The 27,482-nt window shown below is 44.8% G+C and overlaps 1 protein-coding gene across 2 annotated transcripts in view; it reads left to right on the top strand.

Moving 5' to 3' along the window:
* The window catches only part of RUNDC3B (RUN domain containing 3B), a 192,181-nt gene that overhangs the window by 105,740 nt on the left and 58,959 nt on the right, over positions 1–27,482 (top strand). For both annotated transcript variants that reach the window (XM_075315611.1, XM_075315612.1), the window contains exon 8: positions 2,756–2,913. In XM_075315611.1, coding sequence (XP_075171726.1) covers positions 2,756–2,913 — 158 coding nt within the window. The remainder of the gene's footprint in view (positions 1–2,755; positions 2,914–27,482) is intronic.

Below are 27,482 nucleotides of genomic sequence, written 5' to 3'. Positions count from 1 at the left end.
GACCCTCCATGATCTTGTCTCTGATGGCCTTGGAATGCTCCTTTGTCTTTCCCATGTTGACCAAGTATGAGTGCTGTTCACAAGTTTGGGGAGGGTCTTAATTAGTCAGAAATGGCTGGAAAAAGAGATACTTAATCCAAACATGTGAAGCTCATTGTTCTTTGTGCCTGAAATACTTCTTAATACTTTAGGGGAACCAAACAGAATTCTGGTGGTTTGAGGGGTTGAATAATAAATGACCCTCTGAATAAACTTTTCACAATTTAAAAAAAAAAAAAAAAAAAAGAAATAACATTCTTTTTTGCTGCAGTGCATTTCACACTTCCAGGCTGATCTACAGTCCAAATGTCACAATGCCAAGTTAATTCCGAATGTGTAAACCTGCTAAATCTGCAGGGGGTTGAATACTACTTGTAGGCACTGTATATGTATATTAGTAAACTATTCAGCTCCGAATATGGACCTAATCATGGTGTTGGCAATTTGGGTGTTCATTTTAAAGGGAATTTGTCAGCAGGTTTTTGCTGTTAAATCTAAGAGCAGCAGAATATAGGTTAAGATGGCCTGATTACAGTATTTGTCACTGATTGGGCTGTGTGCTGTAGTTTCAATGCAATCAGTGCTTTATCAGCAGGAGATTATCACTAGAGGACTAGGTGTCAGGAGCAGGCCAGTCAACCAAATCTAAGCAACCCCGCCCCACCACTGATTGACAGCTTGCTCATAATGTACAGGAAGCTGCCAATCAGTGGTGTGGGCGGGGTTATACAGGTCTCAAGATTCTTCTACATCTACAACAGAGAAAACGAGGATTCTATCCATTCTGCACCAATCAGCCCAGTAAGTGACACATCAATGGAATCAGGGTCTCTGCCTTTATATTATGCTGCTCTCAGAGATTACATAGCAAAAACCTGCTGACAGATTCCCTTTAAATTTTTACTTTTGTTTTAGCAGCTTTCACTGAAGTGTAAGTTTCTAGGAGGCAGACTAGACATCAATGACTTTCCCCAGTAACTGTTCTTTGGCTTTTCTTCTGGTTGTAATTAGTATTCTGTGATGTTTCGAGTGGATACTTCAAAGGAGCTTTGTGCTGTTCTTTTGTTGTGCCGCTGCGTTCATGATGAGCAGATTCTGAGCTCTTTCTGTACAAGTTTTATTCTGGAATATTGGAACCTAATTACAGAGGAATCTTCATGTCTGCTCCTTGCTGATGATGATTTTGCCAGATAAGTGTTTGCTTCTAACTGGGGACTCCCCAATGCATTGGAATCATATCAGACCGTATATTGTACGACGGTGGTAGCACAAGGTCATATGTCACTTTGCTTTTATTATTTCCATATTTCGGTATCATGACATCATCAGGGTCATTCGAGGTTACATCATCAGCATCATTCGACATGACATCATCAGGGTAATTCCATATGACATCATCAGAGTCATTCGATGTGAGATCATCAGGGTAATTCCATATGACATCATCAGGGTAATTCCATATGACATCATCAGGGTCATTCTATAGGACATCATCAGGGTAATTCCATATGACATCATCAGGGTCATTCTATAGGACATCACCAGGGTAATTCCATATGACATCATCAGGGTCATTCTATAGGACATCATCAGGGTAATTCCATATGACATCATCAGGGTCATTCTATAGGACATCACCAGGGTAATTCCATATGACATCACCAGAGTCATTCTATATGACATCATCAGGGTCATTCTATAGGACATCACCAAAGTCATTTGATGTGACATCATCAGGGTCATTCTATATGACATCAACAGGGTCATTCCATATGACATCATCAGGGTCATTCTATAGGACATCACCAGGGTAATTCCATATGACATCATCAGGGTCATTCTATATGACATCAACAGGGTCATTCCATATGACATCATCAGGGTCATTCTATAGGACATCACCAGGGTAATTCCATATGACATCATCAGGGTCATTCTATATGACATCAACAGGGTCATTCCATATGACATCATCAGGGTCATTCTATAGGACATCACCAGGGTAATTCCATATGACATCATCAGGGTCATTCTATATGACATCAACAGGGTAATTCCATATGACATCATCAGGGTCATTCTATATGACATCAACAGGGTAATTCCATATGACATCATCAGGGTCATTCTATATGACATCATCAGGGTCATTCCATATGACATCACCAGGGTCATTCCATATGACATCATCAGGGTTGTACCGAATGTGGTCCAAAAATTAACCTATCGGTAAATAACTCTTTTTAAAGGGAACCTGTCACCAGATTTGGTGACTATAAGCTGTGGCCACCACCAGTGGGCTCTTGTATAGAGCATTCTAACATGCTGTATATAAGAGCCCAGTACAATGTGTAAAACGTAAAAATCAGTTTATAATACTCACCATCCGGTCGCTGCGGTGTAGATGGGTGTCTCCGTTCTCCGGGTGCTGCGCCTCCTCTTTCGGCCATCTTTGTCCTCCTTCTTCTGAAGCCGGGGTACATGACGCGTCCTACGTCATCCACACTCACCGGCATCGAGGTCCTGCGCAGGCGCACTACAATACTTTTGATCTGCCCTCCTCAGATATATTTTTATTTGGGCTACCCTGCCCGAGACAGTATGATTAACATCCTTATATTTTGGCAATAGGCATGAGTCCTCTGTCGGTTTTCATAAATGTTCAATACGAATGAAGTCTTATGTTCTCTACAACCTACAATTTTCTGATTTTCAGGGTTACCTTGAAGAGTTGGTCCGTCTGAGGGAAGTTCAGCTCTCGGATTCCGTGACTCAGAACAAATTGTTACTTCAGAGGATTAAAGACACCGAACTGAACCACAAACTGGAGAAGGAGCAGCTGGAGTACATCATTGTGGAGCTCCAGGACCAACTGTGAGTATGACGAGACGAGACCATGTCTATCAGGGGCGTCCTGCTCTGTTAGAGCTCACCGATCCGATGGGAAACCCGTCTGATAAATGAAGCTAAGAGTAACTGCGAGCAGAGATTTTGGAAGTGCTGAGAAATGTTAAGCGCTGAGTTTCCAATGGTTGAGGCTTATTTCAAAAAGTTTAACCCCTTAACGACCACAGGCAGTAATATTACGTCCTAGCGGTCATAGTGTGACTGCCCGCGGTATGCTGCCGGCAGCTTGCCGCGATCGGCGCACATCTCAGCTGATTTTCACAGCTGAGATGTGTGCCTGCCAGGCACCAGCAGAATCGTTATCTGCCCGCACCATTTAAACCCCTTAAATGGCGCTGTCAATATGTGACAGCGCCATTATTATGGCATCGGCGGTAAACATTTACTCACCGGCCAATACCGGAAGTCACGTGACGTGATCACGTGACTTCCGATGGTTGTCATGATAGCACAGGTTCATGTGATGACTCCTGTAGCTCACATGACTTACTTTCGGTTTCACCCGGCCCAGAGCTGGGTGAGGCAGAAAATGAGCATATCTGCTGTTTACCGCCGTATAGCTGTGATCAGCAGATAGGGCAGAGCGATCAGATTGCTGATCCATATAGCCCCCTAGGGGGACTGGTAAAATAATAAAAAAAAAGTTTTAAAAAATTAAAAAAAAATAAAAAAAACCCTAAAAGTTCAAATCACCCCCCTTTCACCCCATTGAAAATTAAAGGGTTAAAAAAATTAAAAAATATACACACATTTGGTATCGCCGCGTTCAGAAATGCCCAATCTATCAAAATATAAAATCATTTATTCTGATCAGTAAACGGCGTAGTGGCAAAAAAATTCCAAACGCCAAAATTACGGTTTTTGTTCACCGCAAAATTTGCGAAGAAAAAAAAAGCATTTGCGCATAATTGGTACAGTTAAAAACGGCAGCTTGAGACGCAAAAAATAAGCCATCACTGAGCCATAGATCCCGAAAAATGAGAACACTATGGGTCACTGAATACGGCGTAAAACATGTGCCACTTTTTTCGGACAAACTTCTAATTTTTTTTTAACCCCTTATATAACAGTAAACCTATACATGTTTGGAGTCTATGAACTCGCACTCACCTCAGGCATCACACCCACACATCAGTTTTACTATATACTGAACACCATAAATAAAATATCTCAAAAACAATAGTGCAATCACACTTTTTTTTTTTTTTGAAATTTTTCCGCATTTGGAATTTTTTTGCCGTTTTCCAGTACACTATATGGTAAAACGTATGGTTTCATTTAAAAGTACAGCTCGTTCCGCAAAATATGAGCCCTCGCATGACCATATTGACTGAAAAATAAAAAAAAGTTACGTCTCTTGGAAGAAGAATGACGAGAAAAAAAAACGGAAAGCGAAAAATTGGCCGGTCGTGAAGGGGTGGTTAAATATCCTTTTCAGTACTTCCGCTGTGCCGCAATTTTTTCTTTAAAATTTCCATTAAATTGTGATGGTTTGTCCCTGAAACCCGCACCCTCTTTATTGACATTTGCTTTATGATAGTTTTCCGTGCTTTTTTGTATAGATGTGCGGCGTAAATTGTATTTTGTATTATTCATCCTATTGTTGCAGCGAGTTACAATATATTTTTGGGAACTTTGTCTCTGTATTATGATGTCACTCGGGGACCATTATTATGTTTGACTTGGTATGAACCTATTAATTCTCTTCATTGTAGGCACTGGACATAATATATTGGCAGCATGATAAAGGGAACCTGCCACCCGATTCATGATGCCCAAACTGCGGGTAACATGAATTGCAGATTATATATATATATATATATATCATATATATATATATATATATATATATATATAAATATAATATATATAATATATATATATGAGAGAGAGAGACCCGGATTTCCGGGTCCAGGTCTGATTGGACGCTAAATCCGCGCGGATTTGGATCTTTAAAGTTCGGGTCCGCTCAACACTAGTGACGACATGGAGTGTTTTATAGAAACAGACGTACCGGTAGCTGCAGTCGTGCTCTGATTTCTGCTGCCCTTTAAAGTGAACCTATCATTTTTTTGTAGAGAGGTCCAAAAATCAGTCTAATAATAATTTCACATTAATCTTTTTTTTTTCTTTGTTGTTTTATGCAGTTCTGAATTCCCTTCTTCCTTTTTAATTGACAAGTTGATAAAATTCTGTCCTCCTGAAGTCACCACTAGGGGGAGCTCACTATGCAAGGGATAAAATAAAGTACAGTGAGCTACTCCCCCTAGTGGTGGAAGAATTTAGAGGCCTTCTTACCCATCTTCTCTCTTTTGGGGGTGTCTGCTTTCTTTAATGAGGTGTCTTGCTGTATTCTTTAGCATTTTTAGCTGCCTGGACACTCCCTTATTGAACCACAAATAGTACTTATTTTTAGAGTAGGGCTTATTTTTTTAAACATATTCCAAAAAGGTAAAAAATTCCAACTACAGCTTATTTTTTTAGAGTAGGGCTTATATTTTAAGCCTAAAGGCTGCTTTACACCAGACAATCTATCGTGTTATAGATCGTCGGGGTCAAGGTTTTTGTGACGCACATCCGGCATCGCTGGCGATGCCGGCCTGTGTGACACCTCCTAGCGACACAGTATCGCTCACAAATCGTGAGTCGTGTAGGGCTCACTAGGTTCCATAATATCGTTTAATTTAGTTGTTCATCGTTGAGGGGGGAGCACACGCCGCTCCGTGTGACACCCCGGGAACGATGAACAGCAGCTCACCTACGTCACGCGGCCGCCGCCGGCTATGTGAAGGAAGGAGGTGGGCGGGATGTTTACGTCCCGCTCATCTCCGCCCCTCCACTTTCATTGGCCGGCGGCCGTGTGACGTCGCTGTGACACCGAACGTCCCTCCCACTCCAGGAAGTGGACGTTCGCCGCCCACAGCGAGGTCGTACGAGAGGTAATTATGTGTGACGGGGGTTACTGACTTTGTGCAACACGGGCAGCGATTTGCCCGTGACGCAAAAAGGACGGGGGCGGGTACGATCGATTGTGAAATCGCACAATCGGTCGTACCATGTAAAGCAGCCTTTACTCCAAAAAGGTCAAAAATTCCAACTAAAGCTTATTTTTTTTTTAGAGTAGGGCTTATATTTTATGCCTTACTCCAAAAAGGTCAAAAATTCCAACTACAGCTTATTTTTTTTTTTAGAGTAGGGGTTATATTTTAAGCTTTACTCCAAAAAGGTCAAAAATTCCAACTACAGCTTATTTTTTTTAGCGTAGGGCTTCTATTTTAAGCTTTACTCCAAGAAGGTTGAAAATTCCTGCTAGGGCTTATTTTCGGGGAAGGTTTTATTTTCAGGGAACATGGTAGTAATTAGAAAAAAGAAGATTGCGATCCGCTGCTAGTCTGTGCATTACTGTTTTTATGGATGCCTAATGGAGGCTTAAGCCAAAGGAATAAAGAAACTAAGCCATAGGACTAAATGCTAAAATAATGAGTGCATGGAAACACCACTAGGAGGAGCTTATAGAAGATAGAAACACAAGATTGAGCTCTCCTAGTGATGGATGCAGTCAACCAGTATTTTTTAATTTAACAGGGGCCTTCTGTCTTTAAGATTATACATTTTGATCTTAAAGTAGAGAATGTTGTGAAATAAAACAAAATAAAAAAGCCTTACTTTCCGCTTGAATTTCCCTCTCGTCCAGTGCTTCCACCCTGCTAGACTTAGGCCAGTGTTTGGCTACTGATATCAGATTACGGGACATATTTGTTTTCAGGATTTGGAGCTTTTTTTCTTTACTTTTATAGCATTCCCTACCTTAGGGGTACTTCTCACATAGCGAGATCGCTAGTGAGATCACTGCTGATTCACTGTTTTTGTGACGCACCAGTGACCTCATTAGCGATCTCGCTGTGTGTGACACTCAGCGGTGATCTGGTCCCTGCTGTGAGGTCGCTGCTCGTTACACACAGTGCTGGTTCATTTTTTCGACGTTGCTCTCCCGCTGTGAAGCACACATGGCTGTGTTTGACAGCGAGAGAGCAGCGATCTGAATGTGCAGGGAGCAGGGAGACGGCTTCTGGCAGCCTGCGGTAATCTGTAACCAAGGTAAATATCGGGTAACCAAGCGAAGCCCTTTGCTTGGTTACCCGATATTTACCTTAGTTACTAGCGTCCGCCGCTCTCAGGCTGCCAGTGCCGGCTCCCTGCACAAGTAGCCGGAGTACACATCGGGTAAATAAGCAAAGCGGTTTGCTTATTAACCCGATGTGCACTCTGGCTAGGAGTGCAGGGAGCCAGCACTAAGCGGTGTGCTGGTAACCAAGGTAAATATCGGGTAACCAAGTGCTTGGTTACCCGATATTTACCTTAGTTACCAAGCGCAGCATCGCTTCCACGCATCACTGCTGGCTGGGGGCTGGTCGTTGGTGAGATCTGCCTGATTGACAGCTCACCAGCGACCATGTAGCGACTAGGTCAGATCGCTGGTGGGATCGCTGGAGCGTCGCTAAAGTGTGACGGTACCCTTAGGCCAGTGTTTGGCTACTGATATCAGATTACGGGACATATTTGTTTTCAGGATTTGGAGCTTTTTTTTCTTTACTTTTATAGCATTCCCTACCTTGGAGCTAACTTAGTATAATCCCGGAAAACACCTTTAAAACTCTATGGGGGTGTAAAGATAAGCAGGGCAGCTCTGTAACAGCGAACATCAACACTTTTAATTTCCTAAATATATATTTATAAGGGGTTTTTTTCACCTCTTTTCAAAACTTATTTTCAAAACTGTCTAGTAGGAAAGGGGTTGTCAAAAAATGAGAAAGAAGAGTCGCCATGGCCAGCGTACCGATGCCCTCCAGTGACCGATAGGCGGGACGTCGTCTCCTCCAGTCCTAGTTCCACCAGAGTGGCAGAGACTTTATTTTTTGGCCTAAAAAAAACATTAAATGTGGTTAAAGGTAAAAACAAAGCGTGATGTATAATCTTAAACACCAAAAAGTGAAGTTCCCGTAGACATGTCGTACTTGGTATGCAGCCGGTATACTGTCCATGTCCGTTCCGATGACTGCCAACGGCCTCGCCTAGTGTTTATGGGCTCTTGAATTGCGCCGGTGATTGTTATTTCTGAGTGTAGGATGTGGGAGTATTTTTGTGCTTGGTAATTATCTATCAAAAGTCAATTTCCTTTTATCTTTCTTAAAACCATGTTTCATCTTCGTAATTGGCCTGGAGGGATGCAAGGCAGTGCCGCCGTTATCATCCAAACCAGCTCGGAATGAAAAGAACAGGACGTGATGTTATATATGTCTATATCGACTTTATCTACCATGAAATTAATGTATATCCGCGTCACCACCTCGGTCTTTCACGCAGATTGGGTGGCCACCACAACCATTAGATATCATTTGCCATAGGCACGTTATAGTATACAAAAGAGTATAGTTACGAAAATGTACATCCCCCTGCCCCTCTATCATATTGCATGCTCATGACTGAATGGAGCGGAGTAGTTACACCACCCGGTTCAACCTGTGGACAGATGTTTGGCTGTTTTTGGATATCGGCGGCCAGGTTTTTTTTAATGCTGTACAATTCCTTTAAATGGGTACTCCACTCTGGTCATATAGGGAAATTAATATATCTGCCGCTCCACACAGCTCCACCGGATTGGACGTAATGACGTCACGAACACCAGTGACCTGACCATGGAGACCACTGATTAGCTGCAGGGTTGGGTCACTGGCGGTTGGGAAGTCATCGCTCTCGGTCTGGTGGAGACTGATGGACCGCCTGCTCTGGAGCAGAGGGGGGAATTTGGGGGGCAATTATGGCTTTTTTTTTTTCTTTTATAAGAATTTTTTTTTAAAAAAAAAAAAAATTGGGATAATCATTTGTAGTTGAATTATTTTAAGGCTCTGTCCACACAGCTGGAGTCGAGTATGTACTGTAAGTAGACTTGGGATCCATTATGCAACAGATCCATTGTAAAGAACATGGGTTTGTTAACATTGGAAGTCATGACACTAGTGTAAGCAGATGTCTCTGGGTATGTAATGACAGGACAGGGGCCCTTTGGTTGGCCCTCAGACTCGAGACTCTGCAGTGTCCCTTATCTCAGAGGTAGGTTTAATGGTAGCCAGGTCCAAGCCCCCAGCGTGACCTTAACTCCTGTCCGAGCCCTGGTCTTACTTCCCCTCTCCCCCACACTTGGGGCGGGCTGGAAAACACAAAAACAAAACCCCACAAAATAAAACACATGGACAAGGAAGAAGGGAAACTCATACACACAGGACATAAAACGAACGAGAGACAATATGTGTACTGGCGAACAACAAAAAGGGGGAGGAAGTAACGTACAACAGGGGAACATTCACACTTCTCAGAAGCGCAACATGGATCACCATTAACAGGATAACCACCAAGACCAGGATCGCTAAAGCTATCTTCGGCACATACAGGAAAAAAAGACGTGCTTTAAATAGGGAAGAGACAGCTGCACAACTAACAACCTGAGCTCCTAGGTCCTGCTCACCAGTCTGCAGGAATTAACTCCTGCAGGGCTGAAGACCAGTGAATCTGAATTAGCCGACGCCCAGCTCTGGCTAAACAATCCAGAAGCCTCAGTTTGCTTGTCAGGTTCTGTGCTGTGAACAGAGTCTAACGCCGCTGAGCCAGCAGATGTGTGCAGAGCCGACCATTACATGACAGCAGAGCCTAATCCTGATGCTCTAGAAGTATCCTGACATAGATCATCTGAAAATCCCACATTGCATATGGCTCCCTCCTCATCAGATTGGAGCCACCCGTCATACATTAAAATTGGGCGTATTGCAAGATCTTGTTCCTTGCCCATAGACTTCCATACTAAAAATGCATACCTCCATGGTTATACGTTGTTGTTTGTTTTTTTTTTTTTTTTAATTAATACTTCTGCGTGGAGAACTTTACTTTTATTTAAAGTTAAAAAAAAACAAACTGCACCAATGTAAATATACCCTGATAGAGCGCACCCTGCAGTTTTTGGCTCCTATCTGGTGAACGGAACTATGGATACACGAGCCAATTCCGCCATATGGAGGGCTAAATGTGATGTGTACAGAGTTTATGGATTTGTGTTTTCTTTTAGAACAAGGAGGATAACAGAACATATAAGGAACATGGCAGATATACGGCACATATGAGCCCTAAGATGGTGCCACAATCCTCCTTACCATGGGCAGTGCTGGATTATGAGCAGTAGAGATGCCATTCTGAAACTCCCTTGGCCCGTAAGGTGGTGAAACCCCAAGTACATTCCCTTTATTCGGCCTCTTACAAATTGTAAAATCACAGTTGGAGGATGGGTTTTTTGGGGTGGTGGTGTGTCTTTTAGGATACAGTAGCCCAAAGTGGGATTGTGGGACGAAAGGTTTTTAGGAATTTAGACTTAGGGGCACTTTGCACGCTGCGACATCGCAGGCCGATGCTGCGATGCCGAGCGCTATAGTCCCCGCCCCTGTCGCAGCGGCGATATCCTTGTGATAACTGCGTAGCAAACATTATCGCTACGGCAGCTTCACATGGACTCACCTGCCCTGCGACCGTCACTCTGGCCGGTGACCCGCCTCCTTATTAAGGGGGCGGTTGGATGGCGTCACTGCGACGTCACACGGCAGGCGGCCAATAGGAGCGGAGGGGCGGAGATGAGCGGGATGTAAACATCCCGCCCACCTCCTTCCTTCCGCATATCCTACGGAAGCCGCAGTGACGCCGGTAGGAGATGTTCCTCGCTCCTGCGGCTTCACACACAGCGATGTGTGCTGCCACAGGAGCGAGGAACAACATCGGGCCGTCGCGTCAGCGTAATCATGGATTACGCCGACGTTGCACCGATGATACGATTACGACGCTTTTGCGCTCGTTAATCGTATCATCGAGCCTTTACACACTACGATGTCGCATGCGATGCCGGAAGTGCGTCATTTTCAATTTGACCCCACCGACATCGCATCTGTGATGTCGTAGTGTGCAAAGCCCCCCTTACACATCAGTTGAGGAACAAGTTTACTCAAATAGAGGCAACACGCTTGATGGTTCCTTGTCCATGCTGGCGGCTAAACTCTTCACTCACAGGAAAAAGCCTGTCTGCTCATCTTTGTGGTGGAAATCCTCACCTGTCTCTCCATAATGATGATACTCTGATACAGTACTTTTTCTAACCTGGGACAAACTTCACTGACAGTAGTGCAAACTGGAGTTTCCGGTTTTGCTCCTCGGGGTAGCACACCGTACATATCAAGCATTACTCACCCCCACTCCTTGCTAGCTATGACGCAGACTTTTTCTGTTGAGCTCTGTAGCTCTCATCAGCCAAGAACCTTTTATATTCTTTGTTTCCAGGAGCGTTGGTGCGCTTTTCCATGCCATCACCATGTTACCATTTGACTCAGCCATGTCCTCGGGAACTTGGAGAGTTAGCACTCTCACCCACTACCAATGGCATCTTCCTAGACATTATCTGACCAGGAATTTTCTGTCACTTTCATCTTCTATGCGATGTTCCTCAACTTGTCGCACATCAGTCCCACTTCAGTCCCGGCAGCACACATCACAAAGCAATAATCACTATTACATCATAAAATATAACATTTGCATACCTATTGGTCCAGGAAGCCATTATCTATCCCCCATTTCCTTGAGATGGCTGGATTGTCATTGTAAATAAAGCACTTGTACTTTGCCCCTCCCCCATCTCATTGTAGATTGTAAGCTCTCACGAGCAGGGTTGCCTTTTTTCCCTTTAAATATTGTATCTTATGCCCACTTCTCTGTCTCCCTTCCCCTATCTTTCCCGGATCCCTTCACGCTCTCAAGCCCCTGGACCAACATGACCACCCTCAATTTTTGCTCTATTAACATACGGGGTTTTAATACTCCTCAAAAGCGTTCACAGGTCCTGTATTCTATGCACAAAAAAAAGGTTCAGATTCTTCTATTACAGGAGACGCATTTTAAGAAGGATCATGTACCCATACTACGAGATAGATTTTATCCAGTATGGTTTCACAGTGTTAACCCAGAGGCCAGATCTAAAGGAGTATCGATAGCACTTCATAAACACTTAGTGCACACCATAGTCGACTCCTGTATAGACGAGCAGGGTCGCTATATATTTCTTAAACTGAAGGTCGCAAATTCGATGTTTACAATCGCAAACTGGTACCTACCTAACACTAATCAGATTTCTACCTGTAGGGCCCTTCTGACGCAGCTATCTGATTTTGCAGAGGGGACATTGGTGGTTGGCGGTGACTTCAATTTTACTCTAGACCCAGCCATGGACTCCTCCTCTGGACGCAGCAGTGTCCGCACTAAGGAACTTCGTGCCCTAAAGCGGACTTTTCACGCCCTCCGACTGATTGATGTATGGAGAATCCTTAACCCCCAAGGTAAGGACTACACATATTATTCCCCACCACACAACTCATACAGCAGGATAGACCTTTTTCTGGTAAGCCACGGAGCGTTGGCTTGGCATCCCATTACAGAGATAGGGGAAATCTTTTGGTCCGACCATGCCCCAGTCTACCTTTCCCTTCAGGTACCCTCCCTCCCCCAGCGCTCATGGACCTGGAGGTTAAACAACAATTTACTCAAAGACAATCTCTGCCTAACGGAGTTGAGAGATTCAATTGACTCCTTTACGCAAGTCCATAGTTCTGACCCAACTTCTCAGCCTACCCAATGGGAGACCTTGAAGTGTGTCTTACGTGGAATACTGATTAAGCACGGCTCTAGGATCAAGAGGGAAAGAGCTGAAGAGATTGATAACTTGTTAACACAGATACATGAGCTGGAAAATACACATAAACTGACACGTACCCCCACAGTTCTGGCTGACCTTGTCCTTAAACGAACTAACCTAAAAACCCTATTGGACCAGAAATTTCTCTACCATAGAGAGAGAGTCAAAAATTTTTATTATAATTCATCTGACAAATGTGGTCATCCTTTGGCACGACTGCTGCACCCCCGGGCCAACACCTCATACATTCCATGTATCAACACCAAAGGAGACAAAACATATGATCCAACAGAGATCCTGGAGGTCTTTCGGTCCTACTACGAAGACCTATATAATATTAAAGGGCAATATGCGGAGCTCCCACCCACTGACCTGGCAGATAGAATCGGGAGATATATACAGGAGACAGCCTTGCCTTCCCTAGATAGCAATGTTATAGAGATCCTAGAGGAGGATATATCAGAATCCGAAATCTGTAACGCAATTCAAATTACTCCATCAGGTAAATCCCCTGGCCCCGATGGGTTCACCCCAGCTTTTTACAAATTATTTAAGGACCAATTAGCCCCAATAATGGCCAAAACATTTAATTCTATTGATGAAGACACAAGGTTAACCCCTCAGTCTCTGGAAGCACACATTAGCGTGATCCCCAAACCGGGGAAAGACCCATTATTAGCTGCAAGCTATCGCCCTATCTCATTATTAAACGTGGACCTAAAACTCTACTCTAAGATTTTGGCTGATAGATTGTCCCCTTTCCTGCCCTCCGTTATTAACACAGACCAGGTGGGGTTTGTCAAAGGCCGTGAAGCAAGAGACAATACAATTAAAACCTTGTCTCTTATTGCTAAAGCTAAAAACAATTCGGTCCCGCTGGGTCTCCTAGCCATCGATGCTGAGAAAGCCTTTGACAGAGTCCATTGGGGATTTCTGAGGGCAGCATTGGGTCAGTTGGGACTGGGACCCCGATTTATACAGAAAATTGGCGCTTTATATGACAACCCAACCGCTAAGGTCAGGGTTAATGGGGCTTTATCCTCCTCCTTCGCTATACGAAACGGGACCAGACAAGGCTGCCCCTTATCCCCGCTTTTGTATGTAGTCATCATGGAACACTTAGCTAACGCTCTCAGGGGGAATAGTAATATCAAAGGACTCAAGATCGGGGATGCCAATCATAAAATTGCATTATATGCAGATGATCTCCTGTTATACATCTCTCAACCTCATATATCGATCCCGTCTATAATGATGGAATTCGAACGATTCGGCCTCCTTAGTAACTTTAAAGTTAATCTATCAAAATCAGAAGCCTTAAATATCTCTTTGACCCAAACTGAAGTTTCCCGGGCAATGTCTAACTTCCCATTCAAATGGAGACCTTCGGCCATTAAATATTTGGGTATTTCAATCCCAGCGGACCTCTCCAAACTATATACACTTAATCACTTACGACTACTAGAAGGTACAATCAAGAACTTAAAGTCTTACGGGGGACTGAAATTATCTTGGATGGGCAGGATGAATGTCATTAAAATGGATATCCTGCCACGCTTTTTGTACTACTTTCAAACCATCCCCATTTCTCCTCCCAGTAGTTTTTTTCGTACCCTTCAATCTGCTATTATCAGATTCATATGGGGTAAAATTAAACCAAGAATCAACTTACGCACTCTTACCCTTCCAAGGGAGTGTGGAGGAGCAGGCCTTCCTAATTTCAGAGTCTACATGCAGGCTGCAGCCTTGACCCGTATATTAGACTGGCATTTCAACAGTGACTCTAAGCAATGGATACGGGTAGAGCAAGAAGGAATGGAGATTCCTCTCAAACACCTCCCTTGGATACCTCCTTCAGATCTTCCTAGCGTGGGGATGCTTTCAAATTTTATCAAAGAAACGCTCAAAGTTAGTCACATAGTATCCAAAAAAATGTCGCCTCCACAGTCAGTTAGTCCCCTCGCTTCCTTATTTTATACTCCATCATTTCACCCTGGATATAAACAGAGAAGCTACTTCGGCTGGAGGGCGGAGGAAGACATCCGCTTGGGGCACATACTGATTGATGGTAAATTACCCTCATTCCAAACCTTTCGGACACAGCTTCCGTCTAGAGGTTCACAATGGTTGGAGTTTCTCCAACTACGGGCATTTGTCTCTCCAGAGAGAACAGTTGATCGAGTCCGAGGCACTTGTAGTGCCTTTGAGGAACTGTTTACTAAAAATATCCCGCCTGAACACACAATCTCCCTTCTGTACGGTATTCTTATCAGAGTTGGGGTCTCAGGCAAACGAGGCTACCAATTAGCTTGGGAAAAGGAGCTGAAGCAACACTTCTCTCCCGATGAGTGGAAGAAATGTTTCTTATTTACTCATAAATTGTCAGTCACGTGCTCTGCAGAGGAGAAAAATTTCAAGATTTTGACACGTTGGTACCAGTTTCCGTCTAAACTACATATTATATTCCCTTCAGTGTCTGCGATGTGCTGGAGATGTGGGCAAGATGTCGGTACCATGACGCATATCTGGTGGGAGTGTGATGGAATAAAACAGTTTTGGGGAAAGGTTCTTGCTAATTATCAGCTTATAACTGGGAAAGCAGTGAATAACTGCCCCAAGATAGTCCTCCTCTCTATGTTACCACACTCAATCGCTTATCATAAGAGAGACATACTCCGCTTCTGCCTGGCGGCGGCGCGCTCCGTCATACCTAGGTACTGGAAGTCCTCCACGATACCTCCCATCTCGGAGTGGTACTCTGAAATGGCAAACATATGTAGGATGGAGGAGCTCTCTGCCGACATTGCGGGCACTAGAGACAAATTTTGCAGGACCTGGGGAGAATGGATCCTATTTAAAGATTCTCCAGATTTTGTTAAACTGTTTTGACGGAGCCATAACATCTTATTAGATTGATGGAGTAAAGCTTGGTCAGGGTGAACCGGATAAGAATGTAGGATCACCTGATTCTCATACGATAGAGAGTGCCCCTCCCCCACCCTAATAAAATCAAACTACCCACCATTTCCCTTGTGTGTCTGCCTTCGTCTTCCCAGCTTACTCACGCTGCTACCTACCTACCTCCCCCCCACTTCCCCTTCTAATTCCCTCCCTTCTCCCCCCTTTCTTTCCTTTTTTCTTCTCTCTCTTCTCTTCTCCTTCCCTTTTCCTGGGTTCTCGTTGGAATCCAAGTTGAAGAGGTCTATTGAGGACTATAGTTGTAAAGTGTTCACTATTCAGTCAAATTGAGATAGAGACAGATGGAGAAAACATGATTTCTTTACTATGCAATTTATAAAAAGTTTGACATGTCAGTCATTCAGTTTTACATGCTGTATATGTATAATATGATATGTTTACAATAAAAATAGATTGAACATAAATATTGTATCTTAATTGTTACTTGTTTGTATATGTTTATGTATATGATATGTATATGTACATGAGCCTCCTGAATTGTAAAGCGCTGCGGAATATGTTGGCGCTATAGAAATAAAGATTATTATTATTATAATACATATGGCATATACAGATTTAATAGAATACAGTGGAACCTTGGATTACGAGCATAATTGGTTGCTCTTAAACCAAGTTACTCTTATATCAAAGGGAATTTTCCCATAGGAAATAATTGAAACACAGACAATTCGTGCCACAATCCAAAAATATTTACTGTATTTATACAAACTTATTACAGTAATACAAAATAATGTCCTGTATTCATATAGAATTATTACAGTACACTGATACAAAATACTGTACAATGCAGTAAAGAACATATACACTAATTAAACTGCTCGTTAGCTTCCAATAGAATTGTTGGTGTGCGAGAGTTACAATATAAGCAATGTGCTGCACTGGATAGCCGGAAGAGAGTACAATTTTGTATCCACAAATTCAAATTGATAGAAATGCTATATAGTATATACTGTACTGTACAATGGTATACAGTATACAGTAAACAGTACATATGGACTGAAAGTTACCTCCAGAGCGGGTCAGAGCGCGGTGAAAGGACAGAACCGGAAGCGTGCACGGTGAGGATTTGCTCTTATTGCAAAGCATTGCTCTTAAACCAAGTTACAAACTTTTATAAAGCTTTGCTTGTCTTGCAAAACGCTCTCAAACCAAGTTACTCTTAATTCAAGGTTCCGCTGTACAAGGCAGTATCTCCTCCTATAAGGAGGTGGCAGACGCCTTTTTAACCCTCTTACAAGCTGCACGTGATCTACTTTCCCACTTAGAATGAATATTCCCGTCTATGAGGAGTATTTGGACGTGAAGTTACCCGGCCAATAAAACACTTAACCTCTCATTCTGAAAGGTCCAGAGAGAAATGTTTTCCCCGACGCTTTATATTCCCAGCGCCACTGATTGATTCAATGTATTTTTATTTTCTAATGTCTCTGAGTCATCCAGTTCTAAGAAGCATTTCCATTGTATGAATGGACTTTATTCTCAGTGATTGAAGTGAAGCGCTCGGGAAATGGTTGTCAATGGATTTTAGTAGAGAAATAGGTTAGTGAAGCCTTACTGCAGAAGCTACGTATACATGCAGGGTGCAGGGCAACCATCATCCAGGCCAGATTTACCAAAAGACACAGTAGGCTTGTGAGTATTATACTCCAGAGCTGCACTCACTATTCTGGTGCAGTCACCGTGTATATACATTACATTACTTATCCTGTACTGATCCTAAGTTACATCCTGTATTATACTCCAGAGCTGCACTCACTATTCTGCTGGTACAGTCACTGTGCACATACATTACATTACTTATCCTGTACTGATCCTAAGTTACATCCTGTATTATACTCCAGAGCTGCACTCACTATTCTGCTGGTGCAGTCACTGTGTACATACATTACATTACTTCTCCTGTACTGATCCTGAGTTACCTCCTGTATTATACTGCAGAGCTGCACTCACTATTCTGCTGGTGCAGTCACTGTGTACATACATTACATTACTTCTCCTGTACTGATCCTGAGTTACCTCCTGTATTATACTGCAGAGCTGCACTCACTATTCTGCTGGTGCAGTCACTGTGTACATACATTACATTACTTCTCCTGTACTGATCCTGAGTTACCTCCTGTATTATACTGCAGAGCTGCACTCACTATTCTGCTGGTGAAGTCACTGTGTACATACATTACATTACTTCTCCTGTACTGATCCTGAGTTACCTCCTGTATTATACTGCAGAGCTGCACTCACTATTCTGCTTGTGCAGTCACTTTGTACATACATTACTGATCCTCTACTGATCCTGACGTTACATACTATATTATACTTCAGAGCTGCACTCATCTGATTATCTTTAAAAGGAGTAAGGCTATATGCAGATGCTGAGTGTTTGGTTGCAGATATTTGTGCACCAAATCTGCATCTCTTAGCAGAAAATACGTTCGATTTTGCTGCATTTTTCTATGCATTCTGGGGTGGAAAAACTGCTGCAAGAGCACTGAACGAATTGACATGCTGCAAAATTATTTCTGTGCCAAATCTGCTAGGGACAAAAAAGAAACATGCACAAAACGTCAGTGGTGACAGAGGATGCTATGGGGCCTGTCACATGGGGAAAACTGAGGCTAAACCCTGGCCTTGACCCCTGGCCGGTGTGCATCTGGTTCCTTTTATATGAAGTTGGAAGTTGTTTGAAGCAGGCTCACATGCTGAGCCTGCACCACACCCGGCGACTGCAGGCTATTCTTCCCAGCGTATACCCACCAATTGCATTTACTGCTGCAGTGCAATCCTTAGGGTTCACTGACACGAGTGTATAAATCGGACAGGTGCAATCCGATAAAATAAGGGATTGCACTAGAACCAATGTTACTCAAGGAGGCTTTTTTTTAATTTTTTTAACTGCTGTATTTGGCAAGAGAAAAAAAATAAAGTAAAGTGTCAACCTTTGCTGACGACACCAAACTATGTAGGATATTAAGAACGGACTTTGATAGTAGAATCTTACAAAAAGATCTGGATAAGATGTCAGAATGGACAGACACTTAGCAAATGAGATTTAATGTTGATAAATGTAGAGTAAATCACCTTGGACGGAGCAATCCTATAACTGCGTATACATTAAATAGAAGTAAACTCTGGACTAGAGAACAGGAGAAAGACCGGGGGACGCTGGTTACAAGTAACTGAGCAGCAGCACTCAATGTCAGGCAGCAGCTGCTAAAGCAAACAAGATTTAAGGGTGTATAAAAAGAGAGATTAGATCCCGGGATCCCTACGTATTGTTACCCCTCTATAAATCACTTGTAAGGCCACATCTGGAATATGGGATCCAGTTTTGGGCTCCACATTTATAAAGGACATTCAGAAGTTAGAGTCAGGTCAAAGGCGGCAACTAGACTATTATAAGGAATGGAGGCCGCCCGTATGATGAGAGGTTGGAAACGTTGGGACTATGTAACTATATAACACATACATGAGATAGAGGTAGAATATTGCCTTTTTGTATTTTAGCTTTGTGATTTCACCTATTGAAAAAAGTTGTGTCCCCAGCACAGACTGAACTTCCTGAAACGCCAGGGAAATAATAAGATTGTCGCACCGCCGCTTTGAGAAATGAGGCCACTTACAGCAGCAGAGGAGTTTGTCTACTTCTTGAACTCGCTTCACCTCAGTAAAGCAACTTCTGTCGCCGTGAACTAGAGGAGTCCCTCAGTCGTGAAGTATGGAGGAGACGTCAAAGCCCTTTACCACGAGAGGTGGAAAGTTGGAGAGCAGCGAACCTGACAGGAACATCAGCCGCTTGTGATGAGAGGAAAACGCTAATTACTGTCGTCTCCAAAACCATTAGTGATCTGTCTATGGACATCAAAGAGATGAGTAACGATTCCCTCTTGGTAAAATATTGAGCAGAAAAACCCCGCAGCTGAATAATAATCCAACGCTCCCGTATTCAGAATGACCGGAGAGATAGATCTGCCCTATTTTCAGTTTCATCTTCTCCCCAAATCTGTATGTGAAGAAAAAAATGGAACTAAAATTAAAAAAAATATATAATATACCACATACACTATATATATATATATATATGTGTGTGTGTGTGTGTGTGTGTGTGTGTATATATATATACATATATATATATACACATATATATACATACACTCATATATATATATATATATATATATATATATATATATATATATATATATATATAATAATGAGTGTATATATATATATATATATATATATATATATATATATACATATATATAGTGTGTGTGTATATATATATGTATATATAAAACGTGTGTATGTATGTATGTGTATATATATATATATATATATGTGTATATATATAATGTGTGTGTGTGTGTATATATAAATATATATATATATATGTGTATATATATAATGTGTGTGTGTGTGTGTGTGTATATATAAATATATATATATATATATATATATATATATATATATATATATATATATATATATAAAATGTATATGTGTGTATATATAAAATTGTACACTGAGCAAAAATATAAGTACAACTATTTTTTGTTTTTCCTCCCATTTTTCATGTCCCAAAAAGCCTTAGATCTTTGAGTTCAGCTCATGAAAAATGGGAGGATAAGCAAAGTGTTCTGTTTATATGTTTGTTCAGTGTATGTGTGTATGTGTGTATGTATATGTGAATATATACACCATGGATATATCTACAGGGTGGGCCATTTATATGGATACACCTAAATAAAATGGGAATTGTTGGTGATATCAACTTCCTGTTTGTGGCTCATTAGTATATGGGAGGGGAGAAACTTTTCATGGGTGGTGACCATGGCGGTCATTTTGAAGTTGGCCATTTTGGATCCAACTTTATTTTCTTTGTCGCTCCTAATTGGGAGACCCAGACAATTGGGTGTATAGCTACTGCCTCCGGAGGCCACACAAAGCACTACACTTAAAAGTGTAAGGCCCCTCCCCTTCTGCCTATACACCCCCCGTGGGATCACGGGCTCCTCAGTTTTCATGCTTTGTGCGAAGGAGGTCAGACATCCACGCATAGCTCCACTATTTAGTCAGCAGCAGCTGCTGACTATGTCGGATGGAAGAAAAGAGGGCCCATACTAGGGCCCCCAGCATGCTCCCTTCTCACCCCACTTTTGTCGGCGGTGTTTGTTAAGGTTGAGGTACCCATTGCGGGTACGGAGGCTGGAGCCCACATGCTGCATCCTTCCCCATCCCCCTTAGGGCTCTGGGTGAAGTGGGATTTTACCGGTCTCCAGGCACTGAGACCGTGCTCCATCCACAGCCCCTGGGAAATCTGCTGGATATGGAGCTGAGTATCGTCAGGGACAGGACCCTGCTACATCAAGGTACTCTGTGTCCCCATACAGACGCAGACACACTGCAGCATTGCTGAGTGTGTTAGTGCGCCGGGGACAACAGCGCCGCGCGCTTGTGCCACTACTCACTACAGCTCTGCTGAGTGAGTCTATGTATTGCGAACTGCCGCGCCGGCCGCTGCTGTTAGTTTGCTGCGGCGCGGCTGGGACTTGTAGTGCGCCGGGGACTTCCGCGCTGGCCGTGCATGTTTGACGGCCGCGCTTATTAATCGAGTCCCCGGCTTTTGCGGCCTAGTTTCGTTTCGTTCCCGCCCCCAGGCCTGCCAGTCAGGGGAAGGGCGGGACGCTGTACAGAATGTCAGCGCAGAGGGCTGGAGTCTACTTTACATACTCCAGCCCTCACACTGGGCACAGTGGGACGCCAGTTTCCCGCACTTTGTCTGCGGCACGCCCACGGTCCGCCCCTCTTCACAGAACGCCGGCAGCCATTCCTGTGTGCAGTCTGAGCTGGAGAGGGGAGACAGGTTCTGGGAGACCCAGACACGGGATTCTGGCGACCACACACCCGCGTTTGACCCCACTTAGTGCCGAAGTGTACATGTGTATTTTTATGCTTGCATGCAATACATTGCACTGTACGGTCGCTAGTGATTCTTGGCTATATACCCTCCTATATTGCTCAGAGGAGACTACAGCATGTCATCCGCAAAAAGCAAGGGTGCCAAGGCACAGGCTTTCTATGCTGCTTGCACCGCATGTGAGGCTACTCTACCGGCAGGTTCCACTGACCCCCACTGTGTGCAGTGCTCGGCCCCTGTGGCAACTGCTCGGCCGGGGCCTCTGCTAGAGGTGACCCAGGGAGAACCACCTGTGAATACTGTCCAGGTGACGGGGACAGAGTTTGCAGTTTTTGCTGATAGATTGTCTGTGACTATGACTAAAATTCTAGAAACTTTGCAGTCTAGACCAGTAGCTCAGACCAGGGGCACTGTTGACTCATTGCTCCCTGGTCCCCCTCAGTTGGAACAGCTCCGGGCTACGGGGGTGTCCCATGCATCCCAGGGTGAAGGCTCTGACACGGACGACAGTCCCAGACAGCCTAAGCGAGCTCGCTATGAGCGGCCCTCGACTTCATCACACTGGTCAGGGTCCCAGCAGGAGGACTCTCTGTGTGATGAGGCGGAGGTAGCTGATCAGGATTCTGATCCTGAGACCGCTCTCAATTTGGATACGCCTGATGGTGACGCCATAGTGAATGATCTTATAGCGTCCATCAATAGAATGTTGGATATTTCTCCCCCAGCTCCTCCGGTGGAGGAGTCAGCTTCACAGCAGGAGAAATTCCATTTCAGATATCCCAAGCGTAAATTAAGTACTTTTCTGGACCATTCTGACTTTAAAGAGGCAGTCCAGAAACACCACGCTTATCCAGATAAGCGTTTCTCCAAACGGATTAAGGATACACGTTATCCCTTTCCCCCTGACGTGGTCAAAGGCTGGACCCAGTGTCCCAAGGTGGATCCCCCTATCTCCAGGCTTGCGGCTAGATCCATAGTTGCAGTGGAGGATGGGGCTGCACTTAAAGATGCCACTGACAGACAGATGGAGCTCTGGTTGAAATCCATCTATGAAGCTATCGGCGCGTCGTTTGCTCCAGCATTCGCAGCCGTATGGGCACTCCAGGCTATTTCAGCTGGTCTTACACAGATTGACACGGTCACACGTACATCTGTTCCGCAGGTGGCATCCTTAACCTCTCAAATGTCTGCATTTGCGTCTTACGCGATTAATGCTGTTCTGGACTCTACGAGCCGTACGGCAGTGGCGTCAGCCAACTCTGTGGTTCTACGCAGAGCCTTATGGTTAAGGGAATGGAAGGCAGATTCTGCGTCCAAAAAGTGCTTAACCAGTCTGCCATTTTCTGGTGATCGACTGTTTGGTGAGCGTTTGGATGAAATCATTAAGCAGTCCAAGGGTAAGGATTCATCCTTACCTCAGCCCAGACAAACCAAACCCCAACAGAGGAGGGGACAGTCGGGGTTTCGGTCCTTTCGAGGCTCGGGCAGGTCCCAATTCTCCTCGTCCAAAAGGACTCAAAAGGATCAGAGGAACTCAGATTCTTGGCGGGCTCAGTCACGCCCAAAAAAGACAGCCGGAAGACCCGCTACCAAGGCGGCTTCCTCATGACTTTCGGCCTCCTCTCTCCGCATCCTCGGTCGGTGGCAGGCTCTCCCGCTTTGGCGACGTTTGGCTGCCACAGGTCCAAGACCGTTGGGTGAGAGACATTCTGTCCCACGGGTACAGGATAGAGTTCAGTTCTCGTCCTCCAACTCGATTCTTCAGAACGTCTCCGCCTCCCGACCGAGCCGATGCTCTTCTGCAAGCGGTGTGCACTCTAAAGGCGGAAGGAGTGGTGATCCCGGTTCCTCTTCAGGAGCAAGGTCACGGTTTTTACTCCAATTTGTTTGTGGTACCAAAAAAGGACGGATCTTTCCGTCCCGTTCTGGACCTAAAACTTCTCAACAAGTACGTGAAAACCAGACGGTTCCGGATGGAATCCCTCCGCTCCGTCATCGCCGCAATGTCTCAAGGAGATTTCCTAGCATCAATAGACATCAAGGATGCTTACCTCCACGTGCCGATTGCTCCAGAGCATCAGCGTTTTCTACGCTTCGTGATAGGAGACGAACACCTTCAGTTCGTAGCTCTGCCTTTCGGTCTGGCGACAGCCCCACGGGCCTTCACCAAGGTCATGGCAGCAGTAGTAGCAGTCCTGCACTCTCAGGGACACTCGGTGATCCCCTACTTAGACGATCTGCTTGTCAAGGCTCCCTCTCAAGAGGCATGCCAACACAGCCTGAACGTTGCACTGGAGACTCTCCAGAGTTTCGGGTGGATCATCAACTTTTCCAAGTCAAATCTGACCCCGACCCAATCGCTAACATATCTTGGCATGGAGTTTCATACTCTCTCAGCGATAGTGAAGCTTCCGCTGGACAAACAGCGTTCACTACAGACAGGGGTGCGATCTCTCCTTCAAGACCAGTCACACCCCTTGAGACGCCTCATGCACTTCCTAGGGAAGATGGTAGCAGCAATGGAGGCAGTCCCTTTCGCGCAGTTTCATCTGCGTCCACTACAATGGGACATTCTCCGCCAATGGGACGGGAAGTCGACGTCCCTCGACAGGAACGTCTCCCTTTCTCAGGCGGCCAAGGAATCTCTTCAGTGGTGGCTTCTTCCCACCTCTTTGTCAAAGGGAAAGTCCTTCCTACCCCCATCCTGGGCGGTGGTCACGACGGACGCGAGTCTGTCAGGGTGGGGAGCGGTTTTTCTCCACCACAGGGCTCAGGGTACGTGGACTCAGCAAGAGTCCACCCTTCAGATCAATGTTCTGGAAATCAGAGCAGTGTATCTTGCCCTACAAGCCTTCCAGCAGTGGCTGGAAGGCAAGCCGATCAGAATTCAGTCGGACAACTCCACAGCGGTGGCATACATCAACCACCAAGGAGGAACACGCAGTCGGCAAGCCTTCCAGGAAGTCCGGCGGATTCTGACGTGGGTGGAAGACACGGCATCCACCATATCCGCAGTTCACATCCCAGGCGTGGACAACTGGGAAGCAGATTTTCTCAGTCGCCAGGGTATGGACGCAGGGGAATGGTCTCTTCACCCGGACGTGTTTCAGGAGATCTGTCGCCGCTGGGGGATGCCGGACGTCGACCTAATGGCGTCCCGGCACAACAACAAGGTCCCAGTTTTCATGGCGCGGTCTCACGATCACCGAGCTCTGGCGGCGGACGCCTTAGTTCAAGATTGGTCGCAGTTCCGGCTACCTTATGTGTTCCCTCCTCTGGCACTGTTGCCCAGAGTGCTGCGCAAGATCAGGTCCGACTGCCGCCGCGCCATCCTCGTCGCTCCAGACTGGCCGAGGAGGTCGTGGTACCCGGATCTGTGGCACCTCACGGTAGGCCAACCGTGGGCGCTACCAGACCGACCAGACTTGCTGTCTCAAGGGCCGTTTTTCCATCGGAATTCTGCGGCCCTGAACCTGACTGTGTGGCCATTGAGTCCTGGATCCTAGCGTATTCAGGGTTATCTCAAGAGGTCATTGCCACCATGAGACAGGCTAGAAAACCAACCTCCGCCAAGATCTACCACAGGACGTGGAAGATATTCTTATCTTGGTGTTCTGCTCATGGATTTTCTCCCTGGCCATTTGCATTGCCTACTTTTCTTTCCTTCCTACAATCCGGTTTGGAAAAAGGTTTGTCGCTAGGCTCCATTAAAGGACAGGTCTCAGCGCTATGTGTATTTTTTCAGAAGCGTCTAGCACGACTTCCTCAGGTACGCACGTTCCTGCAAGGGGTTTGTCATATCGTCCCTCCTTACAAGCGGCCGTTAGAGCCCTGGGATCTGAACAGGGTTCTAATTGCTCTCCAGAAGCCGCCTTTCGAGCCTATGAGGGATGTTTCCCTTTCTCGCCTTTCACAGAAAGTGACTTTTCTTGTTGCGGTCACCTCTCTTCGGAGAGTGTCCGAGCTAGCAGCGCTGTCATGCAAATCTCCCTTCCTGGTGATTCACCAGGACAAGGTGGTTCTGCGCCCGATTCCGGAGTTTCTCCCTAAGGTGGTACCCCCCTTTCATCTCAATCAGGATATCTCCTTACCTTCTTTGTGTCCTCATCCAGTTCATCAATGTGAAAAGGATTTGCATTTGTTGGATCTAGTGAGAGCACTCAGAATCTACATTTCCCGCACGGCGCCCCTGCGCCGATCGGATGCACTCTTTGTCCTTGTCGCTGGTCAGCGTAAAGGGTCGCAAGCTTCCAAATCCACCTTGGCTCGGTGGATCAAGGAACCAATTCTTGAAGCCTACCGTTCCGCTGGGCTTCCGGTTCCCTCAGGGCTGAAGGCCCATTCTACCAGAGCCGTGGGTGCGTCCTGGGCATTACGGCACCAGGCTACGGCTCAGCAGGTGTGCCAGGCGGCTACCTGGTCGAGTCTGCACACTTTTACCAAGCATTATCAGGTGCATACCTACGCTTCGGCGGACGCCAGCCTAGGTAGACAAGTCCTTCAGGCGGCGGTTGCCCACCTGTAGGAAAGGGCTGTTTTACGGTCCTGTCACGAGGGTTATTTTACCCACCCAGGGACTGCTTTTGGACGTCCCAATTGTCTGGGTCTCCCAATTAGGAGCGACAAAGAAGAAGGGAATTTTGTTTACTTACCATAAATTCCTTTTCTTCTAGCTCCAATTGGGAGACCCAGCGCCCGCCCTGTTTTCTTAGGGATTTTTGTTTTTTTTCGGGTACACATGTTGTTCATGTTGATTGGTTTCAGTTCTCCGATGTTTCTTCGGATTGAATTTGTTTTTAAACCAGTTATTGGCTTTCCTCCTTCTTGCTTTTGCACTAAAACTGAGGAGCCCGTGATCCCACGGGGGGTGTATAGGCAGAAGGGGAGGGGCCTTACACTTTTAAGTGTAGTGCTTTGTGTGGCCTCCGGAGGCAGTAGCTATACACCCAATTGTCTGGGTCTCCCAATTGGAGCTAGAAGAAAAGGAATTTACGGTAAGTAAACAAAATTCCCTTCTTTTCCAATTGGAAGAGGGTCATGTAACACATCAAACATATTGAGAATTTCACAAGAAAAACAATGGTGTGCTTGGTTTTAACATAAGTTTATTCGTTCATTAGTTATTTACAATTTTATGACCATTTATAAAATGTGTTCAAAGTGTTGCCCATTGTGATGGATTGTCAATGCAACCCTCTTCTCCAACTCTTGACACACTGATAGCAACACCGCAGAAGAAATGCTAGCACAGACTTCTAGTATCCATTGTTTCAGTTGTTGCACAGCTTGTATCTTCACAGCATAGACAGTTGCCTTCAGATGACCCCAAAGATAAAAGGCTAAGGGGGTCAGATCGGGAGACCTTGGTGGCCATTCAACTGGCCCACGATGACCAATCCACTTTCCAGGACACTGTTCATGTAGGAATGCTTGGACCTGACACCCATTATGTGGGTACAAAGTTCAAACAGAAGCGGGCACCTGGTCTAGACTACTGTTGTCTGTGGAATGAGATCTAAACTTAATCAAAATGATCGGGATGCCCCAAATGTTATAGGTTACTTATCAGTCCCCAGTGCGGATACATCTAAATGATTTGTCTGTTTAAAAAATTGATCTCTGGAAATCAAGCTCCGCGAATCAGGCTGGAAACATTACAAAGAGACAAAAGAGATGGAATGAATACGCAAGTATTAGATAGTACTCGTTACGAGTATCGCGAATCCGAGTATTTCGAAACTCGCTCATCATTATTCCAAATCCATGGGATGTTTTATAAGGCAGCTCAACTTTAACATATATTCATGGCTGGGATGACCTGGAGGAGGGGGGAGCACAACGTCTTTTACTCCAATAATATCTTAA

This window comes from Anomaloglossus baeobatrachus, chromosome 6 (genome assembly GCF_048569485.1).
Source record: "Anomaloglossus baeobatrachus isolate aAnoBae1 chromosome 6, aAnoBae1.hap1, whole genome shotgun sequence".
In the NCBI taxonomy this organism is placed as follows: Eukaryota; Metazoa; Chordata; class Amphibia; order Anura; family Aromobatidae; genus Anomaloglossus; species Anomaloglossus baeobatrachus.
Note: the sequence above shows the minus strand (reverse complement) of the source record. Positions and strands in the feature narration are given on the sequence as shown.